Below are 22287 nucleotides of genomic sequence, written 5' to 3' on the forward strand. Positions count from 1 at the left end.
CCACGAACCGGCCACATACCTACGAAGCCTCACCTATATGCCTCCAACCTATCCCAGTTTATCTCGCAAGAGACCATCGATTCGCTACATGCCGGCGCACATGTCCGGCCGAGATACAGGTGTACCAGTGGACTCGCTTTATGTCCGCTCGTGACGCATTCCTTCGAGGGATTCCGTCGCGAGAGATCGACGAGAACGCATAGGTACCATAGGGATACGAGCGGCATTCAGGAAAAAAAAGTTTCTTCGATGACGAAACCGCCTCGAATCGTATGGGAGATTTGTAGATACGCGGTCATTTAATCTTTCAACGTATCGCGGTTGCTACATCGATTACTGCACGCGCGCGAAGGATTTAAAAGAGATATCTGATTGTTTAAATGGGCGGTGATCGAAAATTCATAGTCTTTGCGTCGAAATTTAATTTTGCGGAACGAAATGAGAAACGAAAGGTTCGGAGAGTTCGGGAACACGATAGTCCGATAACTTTTCAATAGAATCGAGCCAGCACTTTTGTACTTAAAACTCTTAAAGTAATCAATTTGTTTCGCGAAAGGATGACGATTGAATTACATTGACAAAAAATATTTTTAGGGCTTACTTCGCAAATCAAAATGCAAGATGTTTGGCATTTAAATAGATGGAAATTAAAAAAAAATAAAATTCCAATAAATTATCCAGTTCGGAAAATTCCACATACTGCAACGCGTCAGTCATGGAATTATGCGTCAATCAGGATATATTGTACAAGTTGTAGAAAATGATACGAGCAACATCAATCAAATGATTTCACGGGTTAATTAAGTTACTAGCTAACTGAGATTATTACGGCAAAAAATATTTCTTTCTCGATTTCTTCGATAAATTTAATAATGAGATCTTTGACATTTAAAAGTAAACACGAAGTAAAAGGCTTTAGCAAATTATCGAATTTGAAAAATTTCTAATCCTATAAATCTCGTGTATATATCTGTGTAATAGACACGCGAATGTCAAATTAGCACGATGCGAAAATAATTTTATTGGCTCGCTCGTAAATCTGATGACAACACATCACCGCGTTTTTATTTTATTCATTTTACTAAATCCAATTTTAACTTAATTAACAATATTTATTTTAAAAGATTGTAAGCCAAATCAGAAATGTTAAGAATTGCATAAAATTTAAAACATGAGCTTTTTTATAAATAATATCAGTTCATGTGAATTTTTTTAGATTTTCTTCACCGGTTAATTCCTGATAACATTTATAACAAGGTTCAAGATCTTTTTCTGTCACTTTTATGTCAATTTTTGTGTAAATTTTAATTGCACAAAAATCATGTAATCATATTTCTCAAATTTTTGAGGATACTTTTAATATGCTATTCTTTATATAAACATAAATTTATTCAATTCTCAACATTTTTAATAGTCATTTTCGTTGATAAATGATATGCAGCAGAGAGTCTCTCATTAGAATCCAAAATCTTAAACTTTTGTTATAAATGTTCTTAAGAACTAATCAGTGAAAAAAATCTAAAAAAATTCACATGCTGACATTATTTATAAAAGAACTTATGCTATAAATTTTATGCAACAGTTCTGATTTTCCTTACAACTTCCTTAACAATATCTTTGAGACACTTAGAATAATCTCTCAGAGACAGTGTTGTTTATTCGTGGAACACAACATTCGGTCACAAATCCCGTTTTATATGCCGCGAAACAGGATTGAGGTGGGATTAGACACGATGCTGAAAGAATCAATGACAAAGTAGTGCGAGTTTTTGCCAACAAATTCACGGTGAATTTAGCTATCCGAACGCCGGAAACTCGGCCATCGCACGCCTCTATCCGTACTTTCTATAAGTCGGTCAATGATGTTTGACATTTATGCGTGACGACCCAATGAATAAGAATCTCTTTTCTTTCGCCACCTATTGTACCGATCTCCAAAGACAATTCAGACGTGAGAAAATACCAGTTGTAGTAAGTAAATCTTACACAAAAGTTGTACCGAGGACAGCGCTCGCGCGCTACCAATATTGTCTCATTCACGGACTGGCCTCTCGATCGTTAAGAGAGAACGATATGCGCTGGGTATATTAGATATACGGACAGTTATTGCTACATACTGCATTGCGTTCTTTCTTCGAATCGCTTAATGAATTCGGTTGCAATACAGAGTTTATCGAGTCAACCGAGTAATACGCAACGCACGGCTGTGCAGGAGTCGAGAAAAACATAATGCGCGTGGATGTAAAATACAACCAAATCAGCCGTTAAGCTTTTATTTAAAAAAATAATTTAATTAATTAATATTTTTATAATTATAAAATTACAAAATTTAATAATAAATTTCGTATTTAATAAATAAAATGTCGTATACATGTCAAATTTTTATATATAAATTTATAAAGATTTATATCGTTTGAATAGTCCTAAAGTCTCGTGTTTCCAGATTTAATATTTTTTTTCTTTTTTGCTCTCGATAGCTTTACTCACCTTATAGATTCTAATGTCCGACTGTATTGCTAAATTGTACTGAATTGTTGAATCGATTTTGCAGGTGCAGTTTTTCCTGGTGTTCGTGCATAGCGCGCAGGCCCTCATCTTCGATTGCGGCTACCCGAAACTGGTCGCGGCCCTCCTTCTACTTCACTCGACGATTTTCTTCGTGCTCTTCTCCGACTTTTACAGGTCCGCTTACCGCAGAGGAAAGTCCGCGAAGGAACTCAAGGCTGAATAGTACACATACGAAAGGGAAAATCTTCGTTCCAGCGACGAACGAGACACGCAATACACACGTACACACATATCGCGTCGAAATATGGGCTCCTTTCTACACCGGTGAACTTTTACGCTCGTTAATGTATCGATAGATGAGGGACTCATTGAGCAGCTCATATATTCGAAAATGTCAATTGTTGGCAAAGCGCGAGAGGAATAAATATCTAAGTACGCGCGTTCTAGAGAATATCGAAATTTCTTATGTACTCTGCAAACGACGGAATTATCAAAATGTTAACAAATAAGCGAACCGTGGCGCCGAGCAAAAACTGCGTCGGCAACGATTTATAATTTTTGTACAATATAAATAACAATTATAAAGAATTGCAAGTAGCGTAGGAGGAAAACTGATGAATGAAAAAGCAGGGTCAGTCGGTTAACGGGTTAATGCTGCTATCTGCTATCAGTTTGGCGATACAACGAAAAGTCTGCGATGTGGACACAGGAAGGACTATCCATTAGAAATTCCTTTAGGCAGCGATCAAATGTGATGGTTTGGTCGCTTTTGCAGCGATAAATTGTACTGACTCTCGATACATAAACGCGTTGAAACGTCTTCCCGATAGATAATCGAGGTCAGATATTTCACTGGTGCGGGGCGTGGAGATTGCTTCCGTAAGGAAGATGATTCTTATTCGTTATACTCTCGGGTCTCGCGCGCACCTTGGATTAACTTCAATATTATATAGCCTTAAATGTTGCTTCTATTATATTTTAATCGGCTTCCATTGCTCAATTAACTCGCTAAAGGAAGTTTAAGGAACGCCATGAGGATTAAGTTAAATAAAATAAATGGTAAATGTAATTTTCTCCTTTTTGAGGATATAAAGCCTGGAATTTTGAGATTGCGATAAGCGAGGAGGAACGCAAAGACGAAACGAAGCAATAATATAATAATTATAATATATATGTGATTTGAAAATTACATGGTTACAGTTATACAAATATTCTGTATTGGACTAATCGGTCCTGAAAATCACGCAATCGCGTTCAATATTCGTAATTTTCATAATTAACGTGAGGCATTGAAATAAAAATTTGAAGCATGAAATTGTTTCTTATAATTTCTAAATAATTCTGGAGAGCTAGTTAATTGGTGTAACATGAAAACAATATATATCCGATAAGCTTATCTTTGCATTCTAATTAAAGTAATCGAGAAGTATTGCCGCAGCTTTTCGATTCGGGAAACATATGTATATGCTCGTCGATGCTGAAGGAAGCTCCCGTATATACCGCAGTGCGGTATGGATCACGACAGGCTGCTATCAATAAATTTATATCGAGCAATAACTAGAAATGTGCGAACGAATTCACATATCCACATCAGCGATATATTCGTGATACAAAATCCCGTCTTCCCGAAAAACCCTGGCGACTTACTGGCAAGTAACTACGAATAAATGAGACTTACAATTCGTCGAAATCGTGCACTAATACATCATATGGAGAGAATCTTAAATTATTTTATATTAATACATCATATTTTATTGCTTCGATTCGTCTTATCAAACTCACCATTCTGTGAGGCACAGAGAGGCGGTATATATATATATATATATATATATGTATATGGAAGTATATTTATTGTTTGATTTTTAACGGAGAGAGGAAGGGAGAGAATTATCCGGCGAGACCACGCTGATGTTTCACAACTTATTCTACTTCCACGGGATTAACATAGCGAGACGCGAGATGAGACGAATGTCGCGAAGAGGCGATAGAACCGGCGCGGACGCACGGTCCGACGCCGTCGGAGAGGACCCGCGGAGTTGCACGTCCGCGCGGCGCTTCCCGTTTTATCGATTCCCTCGACGAAGCTCTGCCCCTGCGCAGCCACGAGGAGCGCACGAGGCGATACCGCGAACGCCGCGAACAATCGCCGGATTACGGCCGAGGGGTGTTTGCGACGATTCTCGAGGTTTAACACAGTTGTACGATAGGGTGATAAGTTATTAAGTCTCTCGACGCGAGACAATAATCTTAGGGTTACGGCTCTCGCGTACGCCGGTCGCGCATGCACCGTCTTGTACATATTGTATCTCCCATTTTGTAACGATGAATAAAATATTAATTAAAAGATAAACGTGAATTATTTTAAATCTGCACCTGTGTAAATTAATTATCTGATCGACGTACGAAAAAGAAATTAATATCTAAGTGGACACAAAAATTATCCCATGCGAAGCTTGTTTCCAAAATTAAATCTTCCATATTGGTAAATAAATTATTAAAGCTGTATTTTAAATATCTCATATTTTCTAAACAGAATCTGAAATAATTAACGTGAATTTCATATCGATCTAATGCAAATTGTTGCAAGGATTATTATTGCGTTTGTCTATGATTTTATGAAATAGAAAATTTATTGTTAAATACATTTTATTGATATAGCTTATGTACAGTAGCGGGAAACAATTCCACTTTTGTATATGTGCAGCCTAAGTTACCGACGACGATGAACAAAATTTATCGAAATTTTCTGGACTTTCACGCTGTTGCTGCCTGCTCACTCTTCTGGCGTATCCTCTTTTCTCTCTCGAGGAGACGACGTTCCCTTTCGTATTCCTTCAATCTTAGAGTGTAACTGTAACAGACATAATATTCTTACCAATGTACCTTGAAAATTCGTGTACAACGATACAGATATTTCAAACAATATCGGATACTTACTCTTCAACGTGGCACTCGTTATACTGATGTCTTTCATGCGCGCACTTTAACATGAAAGGATAATGACGCCTCTTACACTCATGTAACGCCAAATACTTGTGGGCGCAGTAATCCCGTCTGTCCTGAGGGATTTTCAAAGCCATCATGTCTTCCTCCGACAACTTCATCTCTGTAAATTCAGCAGATATTCCTGGTATCTGACTAAACTTAGAGTTTGAATCATAAACACTGTTGCTATCCATTTTTCGAATATTAATAAACAACATAGACATTTGAAATATGATATACCCTAATTTTCCAAATTATGGCTCAATGATAAAACAACAAAACATCGTACTATAAATCAGTCGAGTAGAGTATAGAGTAGAGCAATTATCCGTTAAATTAATCAAACGTAATTAGCCATATAAAAAGTAACAACCTGCCGACATGATCTGACAGCAGATTTTGTGCTCAATTTTTACAATCAATCTGCCATTATATTCTACTACCAAATTCTGTTATGTTCCTGCTGGCATTCTGCCAACTAAATTTGTAGCAAACACAGCAACAAATACTCCGTTGCCAATAGATTTGACTGTCTTAATAATGGAGGTAAATGTGAAGCAGATTACAACACATGTAATTAAGTAACCAGTAAAATCGTCAACTCCATAATTATATTATTCGGTCTCGACAGAAAGATCCGTCGAGATCAGGTGACAATTGACGGTGAAACTCCGGCGACGCAAATGTTCTGGACGATCAGTCACAGACGTGTACACATTCGATTGATAACAAGATACTGCGTGGTGAAAACGAATGAGAGGTTAGATTCGAATATATACTTGCCTCTAGGTTTTCGACCATTCGGAAATCCGAACATCGGATCGAACGTCGATTTACCGTCGGGCGTGGGCATCGTGTCAGGATGCGTTATATAAAGAGCGATCCAATTACCCATTATTTTCCTCAGGTTGTATCCAGCGGGGCGAGCAACTGCGAGAAAACCGTGAGCGCACCGTCGTGTCGCGCTGACATCTACCCATCTACTGATCCAGCTTATGTAATATGTGTATCGCACGCACAGAGCCGAATCGCACCGACTACTTTGAGCAATTATTTATTACATAAATTATTTAATCGCAAATATTTGGAAATTGTATGTCCGCAAGTTGACTTTCTCAAAAATCATAAGCCATTAAATTAGATTTCTCACAAGATTTGTGAGGGATCTTCTAAATTAGTGGTTTATAATTTTGAGAAATCTTTTTTTGAGATTTCTCTACTATTTTTTGCAAGCTGAACATTACGAATAAAGATATATTTATACGTTTTATATTTATCCAATTTGCGTGGCATAGAGCCTTTATTTTTCAATCAGCGAACTTATGGCACGTGTAGAATATGCATGTACACGAGGGAAGATTCAGTGACAAAACAAGATAAGTCGCTTGAAGAAACTCTTTATTGACTTTGCTGAAATAAACATATTGGTATATTAAAATAGAGCGTAGTGTAACGAGGAGTAATTATAAAAATCGCTTCCAGGCTAGTCTCCATACTTTATTTGTACAAAAATGCAATATCTGCGTTAACTCTAAAGATAGTAGTAGATCCATGTAGTATACATTTCTTATCAGCATACGTGTGCTGTTATCACGCCCTTACTCCGTCAAGCTGCATACTTACAATAGGGAATTGGTTTTGGACTTAAATCATAATTTAATCGTCATCCTCTTCCATAGGTTCCGCAGCTCCACTACCTGGAATGTAAAATACAATGTTAAATAATAGAATCCATCCTGACAGTTCTCATTTTTAGGTTTGCGAGCGCATCTGACATGCTTAAGAAATATTGTATACATACACGCAATATGTAGAAAGCGTGTAAGCTCACGTACCATTTTGCAATCGTTCCTCGCCAGGTATATGACCAGCCTGCAACAATTTACTGAGCCTCTGTACCTCCTCCAGGGATGACGCGTTCGTAATGGCCTCTCGAATTTTGTTACGTTCCTCGGGAGTGGTCAAAGGCTTATCCACCGATGTGCCCGCCGTTTGTGCCTTCACCTTTTTAGCTATCTCGCGTGCCATCTCCTTGCCACGCTTGCTCCTAAAGTACTCCGTCGCCGAGTCGCGTTCAGCCTGCTTGATTTTTCGAAAATCAAGCAGTCTAAGTTGAGGAAATCTATTAACGACGTACTGTCTGTACTGTGGCTTAGCGGACACCGGGTTCTGAAGCAGGCACAAGTTCGTAAGGTTCTTCAGCGGTATCAGGGGCTCCAGGTCGCCCAGTTCTTGTATCATGTTGCCGGTCAACATCAGGGTTTGCAGGTTCGGTATACAATGTTCCAGTCCTTCGCCAATTCTGACGATGCGATTGTTATTGAAAAACAGGGTCTTTATCCTTTTCAGAAGCGGAAAACCGTCCAGCTTACGTATGTCGTTATCGGAAAAGTCTATCGTGTCAAATTGATCCTGCGTAAAAAGTAATGTGACATAATGTAGCGATAACTGTAGGCTTTTGTCTATAGACACAGTATAAATACAGGTTTGTTGTTCCTCTTGACGAAGCCGTATACCTACCAAGGTCGCGCCCAGATTCTCGATGGTGGGTATCTTATATCCTGCAACATACCAGCGAAACGAGAATAATAAAACGAACGTAAAATGAACAATAAAGCAATTTCAGACAGCGATTCCTCACAAACCTCGGAGATCTAATTCGCGATCCCGCACAGGATTTATGTACTGCATCGACTGCTCTATAAGTTCCGGCGTCAGTTTCACCATCGTGAGCGAATTATCGATCGAATCTTTTACCGCTTTTACAACGATCTTTCTTCAGGTAGCTTGAACAATACAACCGGACGCATAAGACGCATTACAAGCGCTCGCCGCTCACGGAAAACAGAAAACGAGACAAAACGAGGTTAAAGCTCCGACAGAGGTAACTGGCGACGCCAACGTCGCCAACATCAAAGCGACGAAACCACGTGAAACGTTTATCGATATTAGGTACGGCAATAATTCTCCTTATCTGTTGAACATAAGCATGTACGGAATAAAATTCTTTGGAAAAAAACCAGGAAAACTGGACTGTTGCCGCCGCAGTTATTTTGCAAACTAAAAAAAGATATTTCAGCGGATATTTCAGTATATAATAAGCTACAAGATTCTGATAGAATGATAATAAATACTTAACTTGGGAATCGCTTAACTTTAACTATAGATATCAACTGTAATTCCGCCATCTTCTTATTATGTTCATTTCTATATCAATGCAGATTAATTTTAACTCACTTCCTATCTTTTTCTAGTTTTCTAAGAATTAGAAAAAGATGAAAAGTAGATTAAACTGAGATTAAAGTTAATCTATAACTTAATTCGAGACTAAACTCCGATTAACTTAATTGGTAATTAAATGCAACCGATAAATTTCTAACTATATAATTTTTATCTTTCATCCAATCGTTTCTTTAAGTTAAATAATGAAAAAAACCAATAATTCGATTTATATCACGAAAATAATACAAAAAAATTTCCAGAAAAAAAATTGTTCATATATCGAAAATAGAATAGATAGGGACGTCGGTAATATCGCGACCTGTTAGTTCGAGTGGAGCCACTTCGTACCTCCAACAATAATTATGCATATATAAAATGTGTCTATATATGTTTTCTTTCTCTCGTATAATCTTTGTTCGCATATTCGTACAAAAAAAAATAAAAAGACGAAGAATTAAAAAATAATTAAAAGGATAATTTTTGTATTGTTCTTTTTACAAAAAATAAAATTTGAGGAAATGAGAAAAAATGTCCATATATAATTGTATATAAATATTTATGCGCGCCTGTATGCATATGCATTTGTTGCTACATATACGGAATAAAATTATTCACGCGATTATAATCCTTGACATTTGTCGAATTTGTCTATATAGACAAATATTTATAAATATATCTGCAGCACAGTGTCGCGCTATTTCAGACGGCGACTTCTTCCACATCAACTTGTTGCAAACGTAGAATTTTTTTCTCCGTCTATAGACGGAGTTCAAAGTGTACTTTGAAAAAAACAAGGCGACAAAAACGTCAATAACTCGGTTAGTGATTGCGCAATGATTCTCACATAATGATTTGATATTATACACAATGTCTACACAATATCCTGTAATACGTATGTTCTGCCGTAAAGGTATAATGATTCTCTTATTTGAAAAGATATAAGAAAATATTTTTAAAAAAATCGTACGCTGCATTTGTATTATTTTTTTAATTAAATCAATAATTAAAAAAAAATCTACACATGTATTCTGCCATACATGTATTCTGCCATACAATATAGTGACTTTTTTATCCGGAAGGATAAGAAAATGTAACAAAATTCTTACTCTACATATTTTACATATTTGTATTATTTTTTTTACTTTGCACGATGTACAGGGTGTCCAATAATAATCGCTGAACCTCTTGTATGCAAGTAGAGTGAGTTAAACCGCGTAAAGAAGTCTTCTACCATTTTATACGAAATTCACGATACTTGGGAATGGGACGTCTCGACTTCTCGCCGCGCGCTTCTACTCGAGTAGATTGGCCGGTCGATCTTTTTCAATTGATTTCTCAGTAAGTATTGGGAATTTCGCAAAATGGTACAAGACTTAACAAGACTTTTCTACTCATGAGTTTAACTCACTCTACTTGCATATACAAGAGGTTCGGCGATTATCACCAAATACCCTGTATATTTAGAAAAAAGAAGATAGCAGTGGGTCTATTCTGTAATTCTTAAAGACAGTTTCGTTATCGTTATATTGTCATTGCGCACCTTCTTTACCATATATAATATCTGCGCAACCCAAATATAACGATAACGAAACTGTCGTGAGCTACAGAATAGGCCCACTTTGATAGCAAGTCCGCTGCATAATTTTGTTTTTACGATCTTATTCGTAGATATAATACAATTTCAACTTCAAATTTCTCGTTGGTTCTGCAAATTATATGCAAAACGTTGTACCTATTTAATCCGTGAGAGGGAAATCTCTTGAAATATTTTACAAAGATTGCGTAACTATTAAATGCGAGCGGCGATAAATGAAATCCGGTTCTCGATTAAGCGATTTAGTAAACGAGAATAAGTATTAAGCGTTATAAATATTTTGCGGTCGCTACCTGAAGAAACACTTTTCTCGATGTCAGTATCAACGGATATCAACGGAGGCTCGGTGATAAAATAATTAGTAATAATTGAAGAACGTTTTTAACCCTTAGCTGACACTGTGGGGTATTAAACGCCCCAGCCTAGTTCAGTTCTAATTTAAGCCCCCCTATAGTACGAAAATGGTACTGAAAAATGGAAGTTAAAATATAAGAGTTATGAATTTTTGAGTGAAAACAGTCATTTTTTTCGTTTTCTTTTACGTTCTCCAATTTTTTTCATACTTAATATTACATTTTATCAAAATAACCTATGACATTTGTTAAAACAACACTCTCGAAGACTATCTTAGAATTTTTTTAAGTAAAAAAAATCAATAGCTTCCTCGCAGCAAGCATTTTAATGGTGGGGTCTGAAACAGCCTCAGTGTGCCAGCTATGTGATTCTGGTGAAGTGTGCCAGCTAAGGGTTAAAAGTGTCACATCAGTCAAGAAGATCATATGGATAATCTCATAGAAGATTTACCGCGATGGAGATTAATAAAAGTGCAGTCAATAGCATAAATTACGTTAGACTATTTTAACGTAAAAGCCAAATGAAAAGAATTTACGCGAATTTTAACTAACTGAATTATTTTATTTTAACTAATACGATTATTTTAAGTGCAAAAATATGAAAATCGTTAAATTATTAAATTACTAAGTGATAAGTGTTAAATTATTACTTAAAGTGTAAACTCTCGATTACTTCTTCAAAATATTTATTAAATAAAAACACTTAAAGCTGTGTAAAAATCGTCAAATTACGAACAGACATAAAATTTTGAGAAGTTATTTCAATTTATTTATCGTAAAGCAATTTTAGCAACATATTACAAATTACAATTATAACTCACTTGCAACTGTTACACAAATTATAAGATCCTTTTTATCATTTTCTGAGTTTCCTACGTTTTATATTTCCTTCGAATTTTTACATTTAAACGCAATATCGCTTGGACAGATTTTATTGTAAATATACGGCTATTGCGATATATTGACATACTTCTGAATTTCTAACAATGAGTTTAAGTTTCCCAGAAAAAAAGAAATAACAAAATTTTGATAAAAACAAAACTAAATAAAAAACCTAAAGTTCAAACAAATATTATTTTACAGAAATTTCAATTTAATTTGCGTTTTACATAGTAAAATACGTAATGTAACAAATTATGCAAGGTGATGACGTTTAACGAACAAAGTCTCCTTTATGGAAAGTTACAATATAATAGTAATATTCTATCTCTCTCAATATAAACGTAAAATACTCAGAAAAAAATTAATAGCATTCGATTGCCGGAACAAATTATTTCCGTCTATTTACAATTTGTTTTTAATAGAGGAAATTAATGTGACGACTGATACTGACAATGAGCATAAATTCGTAAGTCTCATACGAATGTGACATAGCAATTTTCAAATAGAGGCTACAGCTTTTATTCGAGCTGCTCAACCGGAAATTGAAGATAAAAAGTTGGAAAGATACTTGTGTCATTACGTACATTTCCAGTAACCTTTGTTAATTGCTTCTATACGTAATAAATCTGTTCTTAATAACTCAATACTATCAATTGCTTTTTCTGTAAATTAGTCATGAAAACGTATAAAATTTTCCATTTTGTAATTGCGAACTTTATCAAATAGATCCAGCAAAACAGGAAGCACCTTTCGCACTGTCAGTTGTTTAAATTACCACATTTATTTGCAAACTGTAAAAATTCTTTTAACTTTAACGACTTCCACATACTGTAATAGTAAAACCAATTTGCGTGGATTGAAATAAAAATAAAAACCAGTCTTTCTAACACGAAGTTAACTACTTCGCTGTAACGTGTCATTAGGGCCAGGTAAAAGAAAAATTTCGTCGAAGTTTTATTGCAAAAAGATGAAGGCCTTGTGCTAGTAATAATGATAGCAGAAAAATATCCGAGTACGAATTCTTGTATTAACCTTCATAAACCGCTTCCAGCGATTGCGCAGTATATAACCATAGAAAAGCCATTAAATAGGATTCTTAAGTGTCGTTAAAATAACTGCCCGTATATTTACCCCATGCTTTTGCCCAGATAATCATTAGCAAATAAAATGAGGATTTATATATTTAGAGATGTATTGGTGCACAGGGACATTAAGATGCAGAATTAAATTTCACATGACATGAGAGATAAGCCTTTTCAGGCAAGTCTTTGCGCTGAGATGCGTTGTAGCAGTCGCTGTATTCGCATTCATTCTTGCTTAACATAAACGAAACTTTCCTTCTATTCTATCATTAGCGCCGTCAGGAAAGCAATGTACCGAGTAAGACAGCTTAGTCTTACGAAATCTCGCGAACTTCCTCACGTAATCTTTAAGAAGATTAAGCTCGTACAAAGAAAACTAGTACAAAGAAATTTTGCGTTTGTATCGATATACGCTAGTCACAAAAAAATGTACGTTTAGGGGTATACACATAGATCTTTCTAGACCGGGGCTCGTTGGCACAAGAGGCAAGTTGGCAATGCGTTCCGTTTATGTATTTATAGCGAAAAAAACAATGGAAAAGTTATCACAAAATATTTCTTATATGACATAGGTACTTTTCCCAAAGTTTTATTTTAATCAAACAAGTATTACAATAGAAAAAGAGAAAACTCTGATTCAAGAGGTGGCAAGTAAATTTTCGAGCGTTTCAAAATATCGTATTAATGTTCTTCAGCTTGAGAAGTAAATCAAAGTAACTTATCATTAGTTAAAAGAAAAGTTTCTGTTACTGTACGACATGTTATTTTGACTAACAACAGTAATTTATTGTAATAAAATGACTGATACAAAACGTATGTAGGGATGGGGTATGTTGGCTCATATCAAGACACGCTTAGCTTGACTTGTTGTTGCCGCCCGCGTGAGACCTGTTTGAGCATGTGATTTGCTACCTACGATGCTGATAGAAGCTAGATATGTATTTATATTAATATTTTTATATTGAAGAAAGCTATACATCTAAAATAGTTAACAATTTTCTGCAACAGCATTTTGTTATTCGATCATTACTTCAAAATACCTTTAAAAGATATACAATCTTTATCAAGAAGTACATCTGCTACGCGTTTTGTATTTCTATTACGTTTTCATTAATTTAACATGGACTTTTGTCGCATAGCCAACTTACCCTACTATCGGGGCAAGTTGGCTACAATGCAGCATGTTCGTATTTTACTTATTACAAAGAAACTATACAGTATACAGGAGCGTTCCTAGCATGAAAATGTAGAGAAAGGTTCTCTCTATCATATTAGTACTGTTTAATCATGACAATTAGTTGTATAAAAACTCAAATGCCGAAATTGTGAAAACGGTGCCATCGAGCCCCGGTCTCCCCTATATGTATACACATACAGTACCCTCCATAAGTTTGGAAACACTCTATAACAGACGCCGTACGTGCGACTATTTACAGATAAATAATCACACGGGAGCGATCTGTGCAGATTTTTGGTATGAATATATCGTAAGACGTTCAAATGATGATATATATTTCCACCTGGGACACTTGCAACACTTGTACATGCCGAAAATATGTCGGATGATCATTTCGCGACACCGAAGTGCTCGGAGTTGAATTTGTTGAACAGCGAATCACAAGTCACAGGTGCACCTTTGGGAAGTTCTCCAGCAAGAATGGAAACGTATCTCGACTGAACTCCGAAAGTTGATCCACCGTATGCCGAGAATATGCAAGGCAGTCATTAAGGCAAAAGGTGTGGTTACTTTGAGGAATGTAAAATTTAATGGAAATTCTTTATTTTAAAAGCCTGTCGGATAACGTATGTATGTATGTATACCTTCATTTTAGTTTTCTTTAGTTAAATAAACACTTACAAAGCAAAATATATTGATTTTATTATGTACTATTTCCTGTATATTGCATTTTATAGAGTGTTTCCAAACTTATGGAGGGTACTGTAGATCTTTCTAAACCTGAAAGGGAACGTGCAAAGAAACCTAAGAATATATCTGAGAGAGAGACATCAAAATATGCCACGTTTGTTTCTTGCATCGTTGAATCTCATTACGATCGCTTGGTATGCCATATGCTGCGAGAAATTACGTGCAAAGTTTAAAACAAAACAGAACTTTGGGAGAAATAATACCCTGCGTTACGTAAATGGGCAATGCCCGTGTTTGGACGCTAACTTTATCGGACAATGAACGCCATCGGCCACGGGAATGATTTACGTCACTCCCGCGACGTATTTTCGCATTTAATGGCATCAATTCCGCGTATCTTACATCGTCAGGCTCTTCTCAAGAATGTATATAATTATCAAATGGAAAATTTTATTATTCAAACGCGTAATTGAAAACATTTTTATGTGCGCGAGAACGAGGTGCTAATCGAGGTGAATTTTATTGCGATGCCCTTGACATTAAGAAAATAGTTCCTTCCACCTTAAATGTGACAAGTTTAAAAATTACACGAATGTAGGATTAAAATCGCAAAGATTGAAACAATTTAGCCCTGAAAGATTTACATCTTTTGCTTGTTTATTACGCTACGATAAATCACAAAGTTGCTGATAGTTTAAAAGAAGACAAGGGAGAATTCGTTAAAAGTATATTGCGAAACAAACCTGAAAATACCGATGTAATATACAACATTTATCTGTTCTAGTAACATCTCAAGAATATCGAAAAACAACGATAAATATTCAAAATATTAAGGAATGTGACATTCCCAAAGATGAATTCGTTCTTGCAATACGACTTATTCTTGACTCTACATTTTTCAAATTCAACAACAACATATATAAACAGAATTTCGGAACTCCCATGGGCTCTCCCCTGTCTCCCGACCTTGCGGATTTAGTCCTACAAGATATTGAGATAAGGGCGATAAGAATTCTTAATTTTTATCTGCCGTTTTTCTTTAGATATGTGGATGACATTGCGATGGCCATTCCCTGCGATATGGTTGATTTTACATTACAAACTTCCAATTCTTTCCAAAAGAATGAGAAAAAACGCAACTCTCCATTCATTCTAGAATTAATAAAGCTGTTCCTAGAGGATGTTATAAAAGGGAAGGCAGATTAGCTTTCCTCTAGACTTAAAATAACATATTTTGACTTGCTCATATTAATAATGTGAGATATAAATAATATAATGATATAAATTTATTAATAATTATGAAGCTTAACAATTGCTGGCTAAATGTAAAATCGATTAGTGATATCCATTATGCACAGTAATTAATTGTATATTATTAAGACTACAAATCTAGTCTTAGCACGAACTAACAACTAATTTTAAAATAAACAACTGATATGATATGCTCGTGATAGCAAATTATTATCATCTGTTTCCAATTTTAATTTGACCATATATAAGGCCGTACATAGAATACTGACGTAAAGAAGGTATGCTTCATTTGGCATTCGCCCAGTCATGGTAAGTTTTCCAATCCTTCTATCATTAATATTAATTTAGGATTAAGTATATGCAACCTTTTACTAACGTTATATCAGCTTTATTAAATTATGAAGTTTTAAGTCAGACCAAACAGACGCAATTGAATTACTGCGCAAAATCAATAACAAATAGCATCCAGTTTTAGTGAATGATAAATAGCATTACCGAAAACGAGCCAAAATTTACATCAATAAATATGTTTCATCTTGTGGTCCATGTAAAAAAAAAGTGCTCGGTACATTAATAAATTTTTATTCATGATCATTAGTTCGTATTAGCTAAGTCTGGATCAATCTCACAATTGTGTGCAAAAATGTATGCATAAAACGGATTAATTTAATCAATTGTCTATACTAATAATATTAGTCGCTTAATTGAGAAAAAAAAGTTGAGATCTAAATCATTAATTAATATATACAAACATATATATTGATTTATTCAATTATTTTTTATAAGAAATAATTATTTCGCAAAAAAAAATTACTATCTAAATTAATTAATCTCCAATTCTCTAGACAATGTGACAACTGAGACTAAAATAAGATAAATTAGAAATAAAATTAAAAATTAAAAAATCACACTTTTGACGAGAAAATTATTCAAAATAAAAGTAAAAAGGAGGAAGCTATATATTTTTACAAAGATGGAGATGTTTGAACTAGCAGGTTCCATAGATCAATATATCTTGAAGATCAAATATATAACCTTTTAAAGATTTACAAGAGGTACATACACACCATCTTACACATAAAATAAATTTGTATGTTCATAGGAAGCTAGTCAATTACGGACCTCGAGTTTTTGACAGCCAAATACGCAAATCGCGCAGTCTGAAGATTGATATGCAAATAAGATCCTATTTTGCATGCAGATAAATTTTATATTGCTTTAGAATGTTATCATAAATCTAGGTACAACATAAAAGTCATAATAACATTATTATGACTTTATTCACTACTTAAAAGTTCCTCGGATATGTCCAAATAAATTTTAAGCAATGAAATGAAAGTCATGATAACGTCATCATGATGTTGTTATGAGATTTATGTTTTACCTGGAAACGGCAAAAATGCCGATACATACACTGAACTTTTGCCATGTGAATTGGCAAAAATGCCGATACACTGAACTTTATTCGAATTAGATTAACCTCGGCGAATTGTACTTTCATAAATGGTAATTCGTCTGGTTGAAAGAACAAGGAAAAAGCAATGTAAAAAAGAACGTAACAAATATACGTCGTTCACGCGAAAATTGTTCCCTTTTTCTTTCGTCCTTCTTTCACATGATACTGATACTGTTGCACGAACGAAAGATCATTGAACGCGGCATTAACTATCGAAGGACAACGAGTTTCTTCTGAGCGGAATGCTTTCGATAGATTCGCAATTAGGATGTAATAAATAAAAATATTATCATGCGGTTTTATAAAAAGAATATTCGGTTATTTTTAATTTAATTTATTCACCTTGAGAACATTTTGAAAAATTTGAGAAGAAAAAGACCTTGGTCTAACAGAATACGGGATAATATGGAATACATCGAATGTACATAAACGTTATAACATAAGAAAGGATATGTTAAAGATAAGCCATTTTGCTTCCTCATCGAGGAAGCTTTATAAGCGAAAAAATATGATGAGGAAGCAACGTGCAAATTTCTGATTTACACACTTTTTAGTCCATTGACTAAATGGACGCAATCTTAACTAATCACTGAAAACTGTTTCTAGAATATCTCACAAACAGTTTCCAATGATTAGGTAAGGTTCCGTTAGTAGTCCAAAAATAGTTTTTAAATTGTTAATATCCTCACTAAGAGAAAAATGTATAATATTTGGAACTATATAATGATATAATATAATAATTATAGTTAGGAATATCATTTTTAATAGTTAATGTTACCATAATGTCGGTGATAATTGCAATATAGATATAGTATAACTGACCCATGTAAAATTTTTATCAAAAATTATAATCATTTGAAGTATTTTTGGTTTACAATAACCATTTCATGGTTACACTAATTTATGCCATAGTAATGATGACTATAAATATATGTTCACTCTGCTATATCTTGCATGTTTAAATGAACTATAAAAACATGTTTAAGGCCAAAACTAACTATAATATATAGTGAGATTATAGTTATTCCAATCATTTTTTTCTCTCAGTGCTCCTTTAAATAATTAATTAAAATTATAACAAATGATATTCTATGAAATCATGAATTTACCTCTTTATTTATTTTGTCCAAAATTTCTCTTGGCAATCTCAAAATGTAGAGAGAGGACAAAAATATATTTGAAGATTATTGCCGCTTTAAGAAAGAAAAATTTATTTCGGTTTGTAACCGTTCGGAACCGGATATGTAAATATCTGACCTATAAGATATATATAAATAAGGTGACGATGGTTCAAATTTTCGAAATCGAGAAAATACGATATTGCACTTCATGAAAGTTAATAACACTGAAGGTATCATTGACATCGTATTGACGTCAACAGAAGACCTCTCTCACTAGTTTTAATTTTTAATTCCAATAAATTGCGTCGAGGAAAATTAATGACTGAAATAATAGCGCTCATCAAAGAAACTATATTTTTCATTTCATTTCATCAAAGAAATGCGTTACTAAAAATTACATTATTATATTGACATTTATATAGCTATAAAATAAATATATAAAATTATGTCCACCTATTAATAATATCGTACCTCTAGAAGAATACTATCACAATTCAAAAATTCACAATTTTCAGGAAAGAGGAAAAACAAATTTAATTCAATTTTTTTAATTGTTAGATAATTAACGCAATTACAATTACAAATATTTTATTATAATAAAGTTTATACTGTTTCTTGAAAAAGTCTGCAGTGAGTCACTTGTCAATTCACTTATAATATCTACTATTTACCCAGGAAACCGGTTTAAAAGCAGAACGACTGCATTTTTGCTTCAGGCTGCGGATTTCCCATATAGACTTGTAATATTATTATAATACGTAGGTGACATTTTAGATATTTTGCTCCAAAATGCAAATTTGCTTGCAAACAAAATATTTTGATTCAAAAAAATATTACTTTATTCAAGAAAATTATTTATTTGGTGGGTACCAATGACATATTTACTTGGATTAAAATATTTTTTTTTTCAGTGTACCGTCAAAATCAAAATTTTTTTAGTTGGGACAGTATTCTTCTAGGAATGCGATATCTTGACACGATAGCTCTTGACGTAGGTATTTAATAACACGTAATAATGAATCATTCTTTATCCGTTTTATTACGTTTAATAATCTATTTTATATTCTAGGAGTAATTTACTTCACCTTCCTTTCATAGAGCGACAGTTACCTTGATAATAGAATGAAAAAGAATAAAAACAGAAAAAAGAGAGATTAGGAGCAAATTGACAAGAAAGATCCTGGAGATTAGCGTGGTGCGCAGGTTGTTGGCTCGGTCCGCGAGGTATGTAAACAGCACGTATTGTAGCAACGTATGCGTATACATCTCCTGCGTGCAAACGGCGACTTAAATTCGAACGCGCGCGTTCGTCATCCACGCACCACGCGAATTTTAATTCCGCAAGCGATAATCGCACGACAATTAGTGAGTCGCGGAATGGCACGGCCAAGGTCGCCCCCGGCCGGCAGTCGCCGATATAAAAATTTCTTCGCGAGCTTGGTCTTTGTCTCCTTTATCCATAGTCCGCCCCGACCGCAAACCACTATGCGGATGCGACATCGCTTCCTTATCTGTCCCGACGCCCGGTGTCATTAATTTCGTACGACGCGTGTTTCGTTAATCCATCGTCATTCGTATTAGAAAAAAAAAAAAAATTAAGGCGTGCGAGAGCCGCCGTGGATATCAAAGTCTGATAGGATAATCTGTATTGATGTGCACGGGAAAAAAAATTAGTTAAATTTAGTCGCAAAATATGGAGAACAAACATTTTTTGCAGCGAGAGCAATAATTTAGCAAAACCTTTTGTTCTCGCGGTATAATTATTTACAATAGGGCCTTTTCCGAATTTTGATATTTTCTTGCGGCTCTCTTGGTAAAAACCTTTGTTGTGACTCCGACAGTGATAATCAATCGAGGGAGCCCAAAAAATATGTACCCTACCTATTTTTTCCGATATGTCGAAACACACACACACACACACACACACACACACACACACACACACACACACACACACACACACACACACACACACGCACGCACGCACGCACACGCACACACACACACACACACACACACACGCGCGCGCGCGCGCGCGCGGGGGGTGCAAGAAGGCCCCCCCTCCCGCACCCACCTCTGCCGATAGGCAGCGTGGACCTCGCTTTACAACTTAAAGTACATGCTAAAGGCTGGCGATCCGATTCACGCTCACAGCGTTGTAAAGAGCGATGCTTTCAGCGCTGTGAGCGTGAATCGGACCGCAGCCTTAGCATGTACTGTAAATAATTACCATATTTTTTTTCCGTGTGGCAAAAGTCATTTATCTGAAGGTCGCTTCTAATTATGGACACTAATTATATGCAATATGTAAAACATTTAAATATATCGCAAAATGTAAAGTAACAAAATTTGAAGGCCGCGCAGAAAAATTATTATGGATATAGTGTATAAGTTGTATTAAAATAAGCTCTCTGATGTAAAGAACTGTCTGTCGAGTGATGAAAAATCATGCTTTCAAATTTTAACATTTAAAAGCATGATTTTTCATTACTCAACGGACAGTTCTTTATCGCGGCACTTTCAATTTTTAACTTTCAAAATCACTGCTTTAACATTATCACTCGTATATTTCGTATGCACGCGTGACCACGGCAGCATCGGAAAAGTGAAACAAATTTTTAGTTTACGATTTCAAAACTGCTGCGATAAAATAATCGCCTGTTATACATCCACGAAGCATATCTTGTATATCTTATAATACACAATTAAATACACAAGATACGTAAACGTGCAGCAAAAAAATTACAATTATTATACAAATAATTACTGTATATTTTAATAATAATTTCTATACAATTATAAAACTATAATAATTCTATCTTTTTATTCAGAAAAATTCGTAATATGTTCAAATTATATTTTTATAAGTTAAACGGCCTTATTTAAATTTTAAATTAAAACGATGTACGTTCAATCTACCTTATCTCTCAGTTCGCTCCTTTGTCTCTCCCATTCAAAATTTATTGTTATTTACAAACTGTTGTCTTTACGTCGTAGATTCTTATCATTACCGTTATAAAAACTGCTCTCGCTAAAATCTCTATACCTCATGCTATTCTTCAGCTTCCGTCCGGCGCGATTCGAATACTCAAGCAGATGCGAGGGAGCGCTAAACATCGCGCGCTCATTACTGTTTCACGCCACGCAGACCGCTAGGCTTGTTCGTTATATGCGCGGTCTCTTACAAATAAGGACCACCCAGTGCCAAAGTTCGTTGCGCGCATCGCGAATAGTAGTAAATTATATAAATAGCTAACTTGTCTCGATTGCGTCTCGATCTTGCGGAGTGGCTTGGTCGAACGTGGCTCGCCACGCATCTTGAATGCCGATTTCTAATCGACAACATATACGCCATTTACGATCGTTACGCGTCACGGACACACGATGATCCCACTTAGAGGTACCAGTCCAGTCAACGTAAAAATACGCTGGTCCACAGGTATGACCAAGGATTCAAGAAGTGACCTTGGTCTATCAATGTCAATTTCAATGTTAATTTTTTACCTGTCCATGCTCAATATGTAGTTTTAATAAAGTGACGCTTTAAAACTCCCCAGACAGTTATTTACATGCATCATTACCGATAATAACGATCTCTTACATGTACAATCATCTTGAGTACGTCATGTACGAGATGCGTTGATACGGAAAAATTAAAAAACAGCACAAACAGATCGACAAAAAGTTAAGTAGAATATTAATATGTAGTGTCTACTGGAAATTCCAATATTAAAATTGAGACATATGTAAATTGTGTCATCACTTCAGAATTACTTGATATCTCAATTTATCTCTGTTCCTTTATTACCATATTACCGAGACTTCCGTATTTTTTAATTGAGTTCATCGTCCACTTTATGTTACGGCAAAAAAAGTCAATATATTCAAGAATCTACGGAAAATTACAAAGAATACGATTTCATCGTATTGCGTCGTTCTCGCCTAATAAACTGTGATTCATTCGAA

General features: G+C 35.0%; 4 protein-coding genes across 5 annotated transcripts in view; 1 reads left to right on the forward strand and 3 right to left on the reverse strand.

Annotated features, from left to right (window-relative positions):
- Sit (stuck in traffic) overlaps positions 1-2629 on the reverse strand; it is a 61393-nt gene extending 58764 nt beyond the window's left edge. Inside the window, exon 1 of the mRNA XM_071725433.1 lies at positions 2488-2629. The gene's annotated coding sequence lies outside the window, so the exon portion shown is untranslated. The remainder of the gene's footprint in view (positions 1-2487) is intronic.
- LOC139786274 (very long chain fatty acid elongase AAEL008004) overlaps positions 1-4858 on the forward strand; it is a 29342-nt gene extending 24484 nt beyond the window's left edge. For both annotated transcript variants that reach the window (XM_071725440.1, XM_071725449.1), the window contains one exon: positions 2552-4858. In XM_071725440.1, the coding sequence (XP_071581541.1) occupies positions 2552-2731 (180 nt within the window). In that variant the 3' untranslated portion in view covers positions 2732-4858. The remainder of the gene's footprint in view (positions 1-2551) is intronic.
- Positions 4859-5136: 278 nt separating this feature from the next.
- On the reverse strand, positions 5137-6801 carry Nd-b18 (NADH dehydrogenase (ubiquinone) B18 subunit). Its single transcript, XM_071725470.1, has 4 exons — positions 6758-6801; positions 6277-6530; positions 5446-5614; positions 5137-5359 (listed from the first exon to the last, which is right to left on the reverse strand). Exons 1-4 carry the CDS (start codon positions 6784-6786, stop codon positions 5263-5265), a joined length of 549 nt encoding a protein of 182 aa, XP_071581571.1. The 5' UTR covers positions 6787-6801; the 3' UTR covers positions 5137-5262.
- A 73-nt stretch (positions 6802-6874) lies between these two features.
- U2a (small nuclear ribonucleoprotein polypeptide A'-like U2A) lies at positions 6875-8390 on the reverse strand. The gene is made up of 4 exons (XM_071725460.1): positions 8139-8390; positions 8014-8054; positions 7329-7905; positions 6875-7190 (listed from the first exon to the last, which is right to left on the reverse strand). The coding sequence occupies exons 1-4, from the start codon at positions 8218-8220 to the stop codon at positions 7150-7152; spliced, it is 741 nt and encodes a 246-aa protein (XP_071581561.1). The 5' UTR covers positions 8221-8390; the 3' UTR covers positions 6875-7149.
- Between the last annotated feature and the right edge of the window lie 13897 nt (positions 8391-22287).

Source organism: Temnothorax nylanderi, unplaced genomic scaffold (genome assembly GCF_030848795.1).
Source record: "Temnothorax nylanderi isolate EJ_2023f unplaced genomic scaffold, tnyl_v1.0 TNYL_tig0009_pilon, whole genome shotgun sequence".
Classification (NCBI taxonomy): domain Eukaryota; kingdom Metazoa; phylum Arthropoda; class Insecta; order Hymenoptera; family Formicidae; genus Temnothorax; species Temnothorax nylanderi.

What these genes read in the sequence shown, in the direction of transcription:
- U2a (XM_071725460.1), bottom strand. Translation starts at nt 8,220, where the DNA reads ATGGTGAAACTGACGCCGGAACTTATAGAGCAGTCGATGCAGTACATA. An exon ending in AGAATCTGGGCGCGACCTTG is followed by an intron (nt 7,906 to 8,013) that starts GTAGGTATACGG and finishes CTTTTTACGCAG; the next exon opens with GATCAATTTGACACGATAGA. An exon ending in CGAGGAACGATTGCAAAATG is followed by an intron (nt 7,191 to 7,328) that starts GTACGTGAGCTT and finishes TTTACATTCCAG; the next exon opens with GTAGTGGAGCTGCGGAACCT.
- Nd-b18 (XM_071725470.1), bottom strand. Translation starts at nt 6,786, where the DNA reads ATGCCACGCAAATTGGATAAATATAAAAC. An exon ending in GAATGGTCGAAAACCTAGAG is followed by an intron (nt 5,615 to 6,276) that starts GCAAGTATATAT and finishes CTGAATTTACAG; the next exon opens with AGATGAAGTTGTCGGAGGAA. An exon ending in AACGAGTGCCACGTTGAAGA is followed by an intron (nt 5,360 to 5,445) that starts GTAAGTATCCGA and finishes TGTCTGTTACAG; the next exon opens with TTACACTCTAAGATTGAAGG.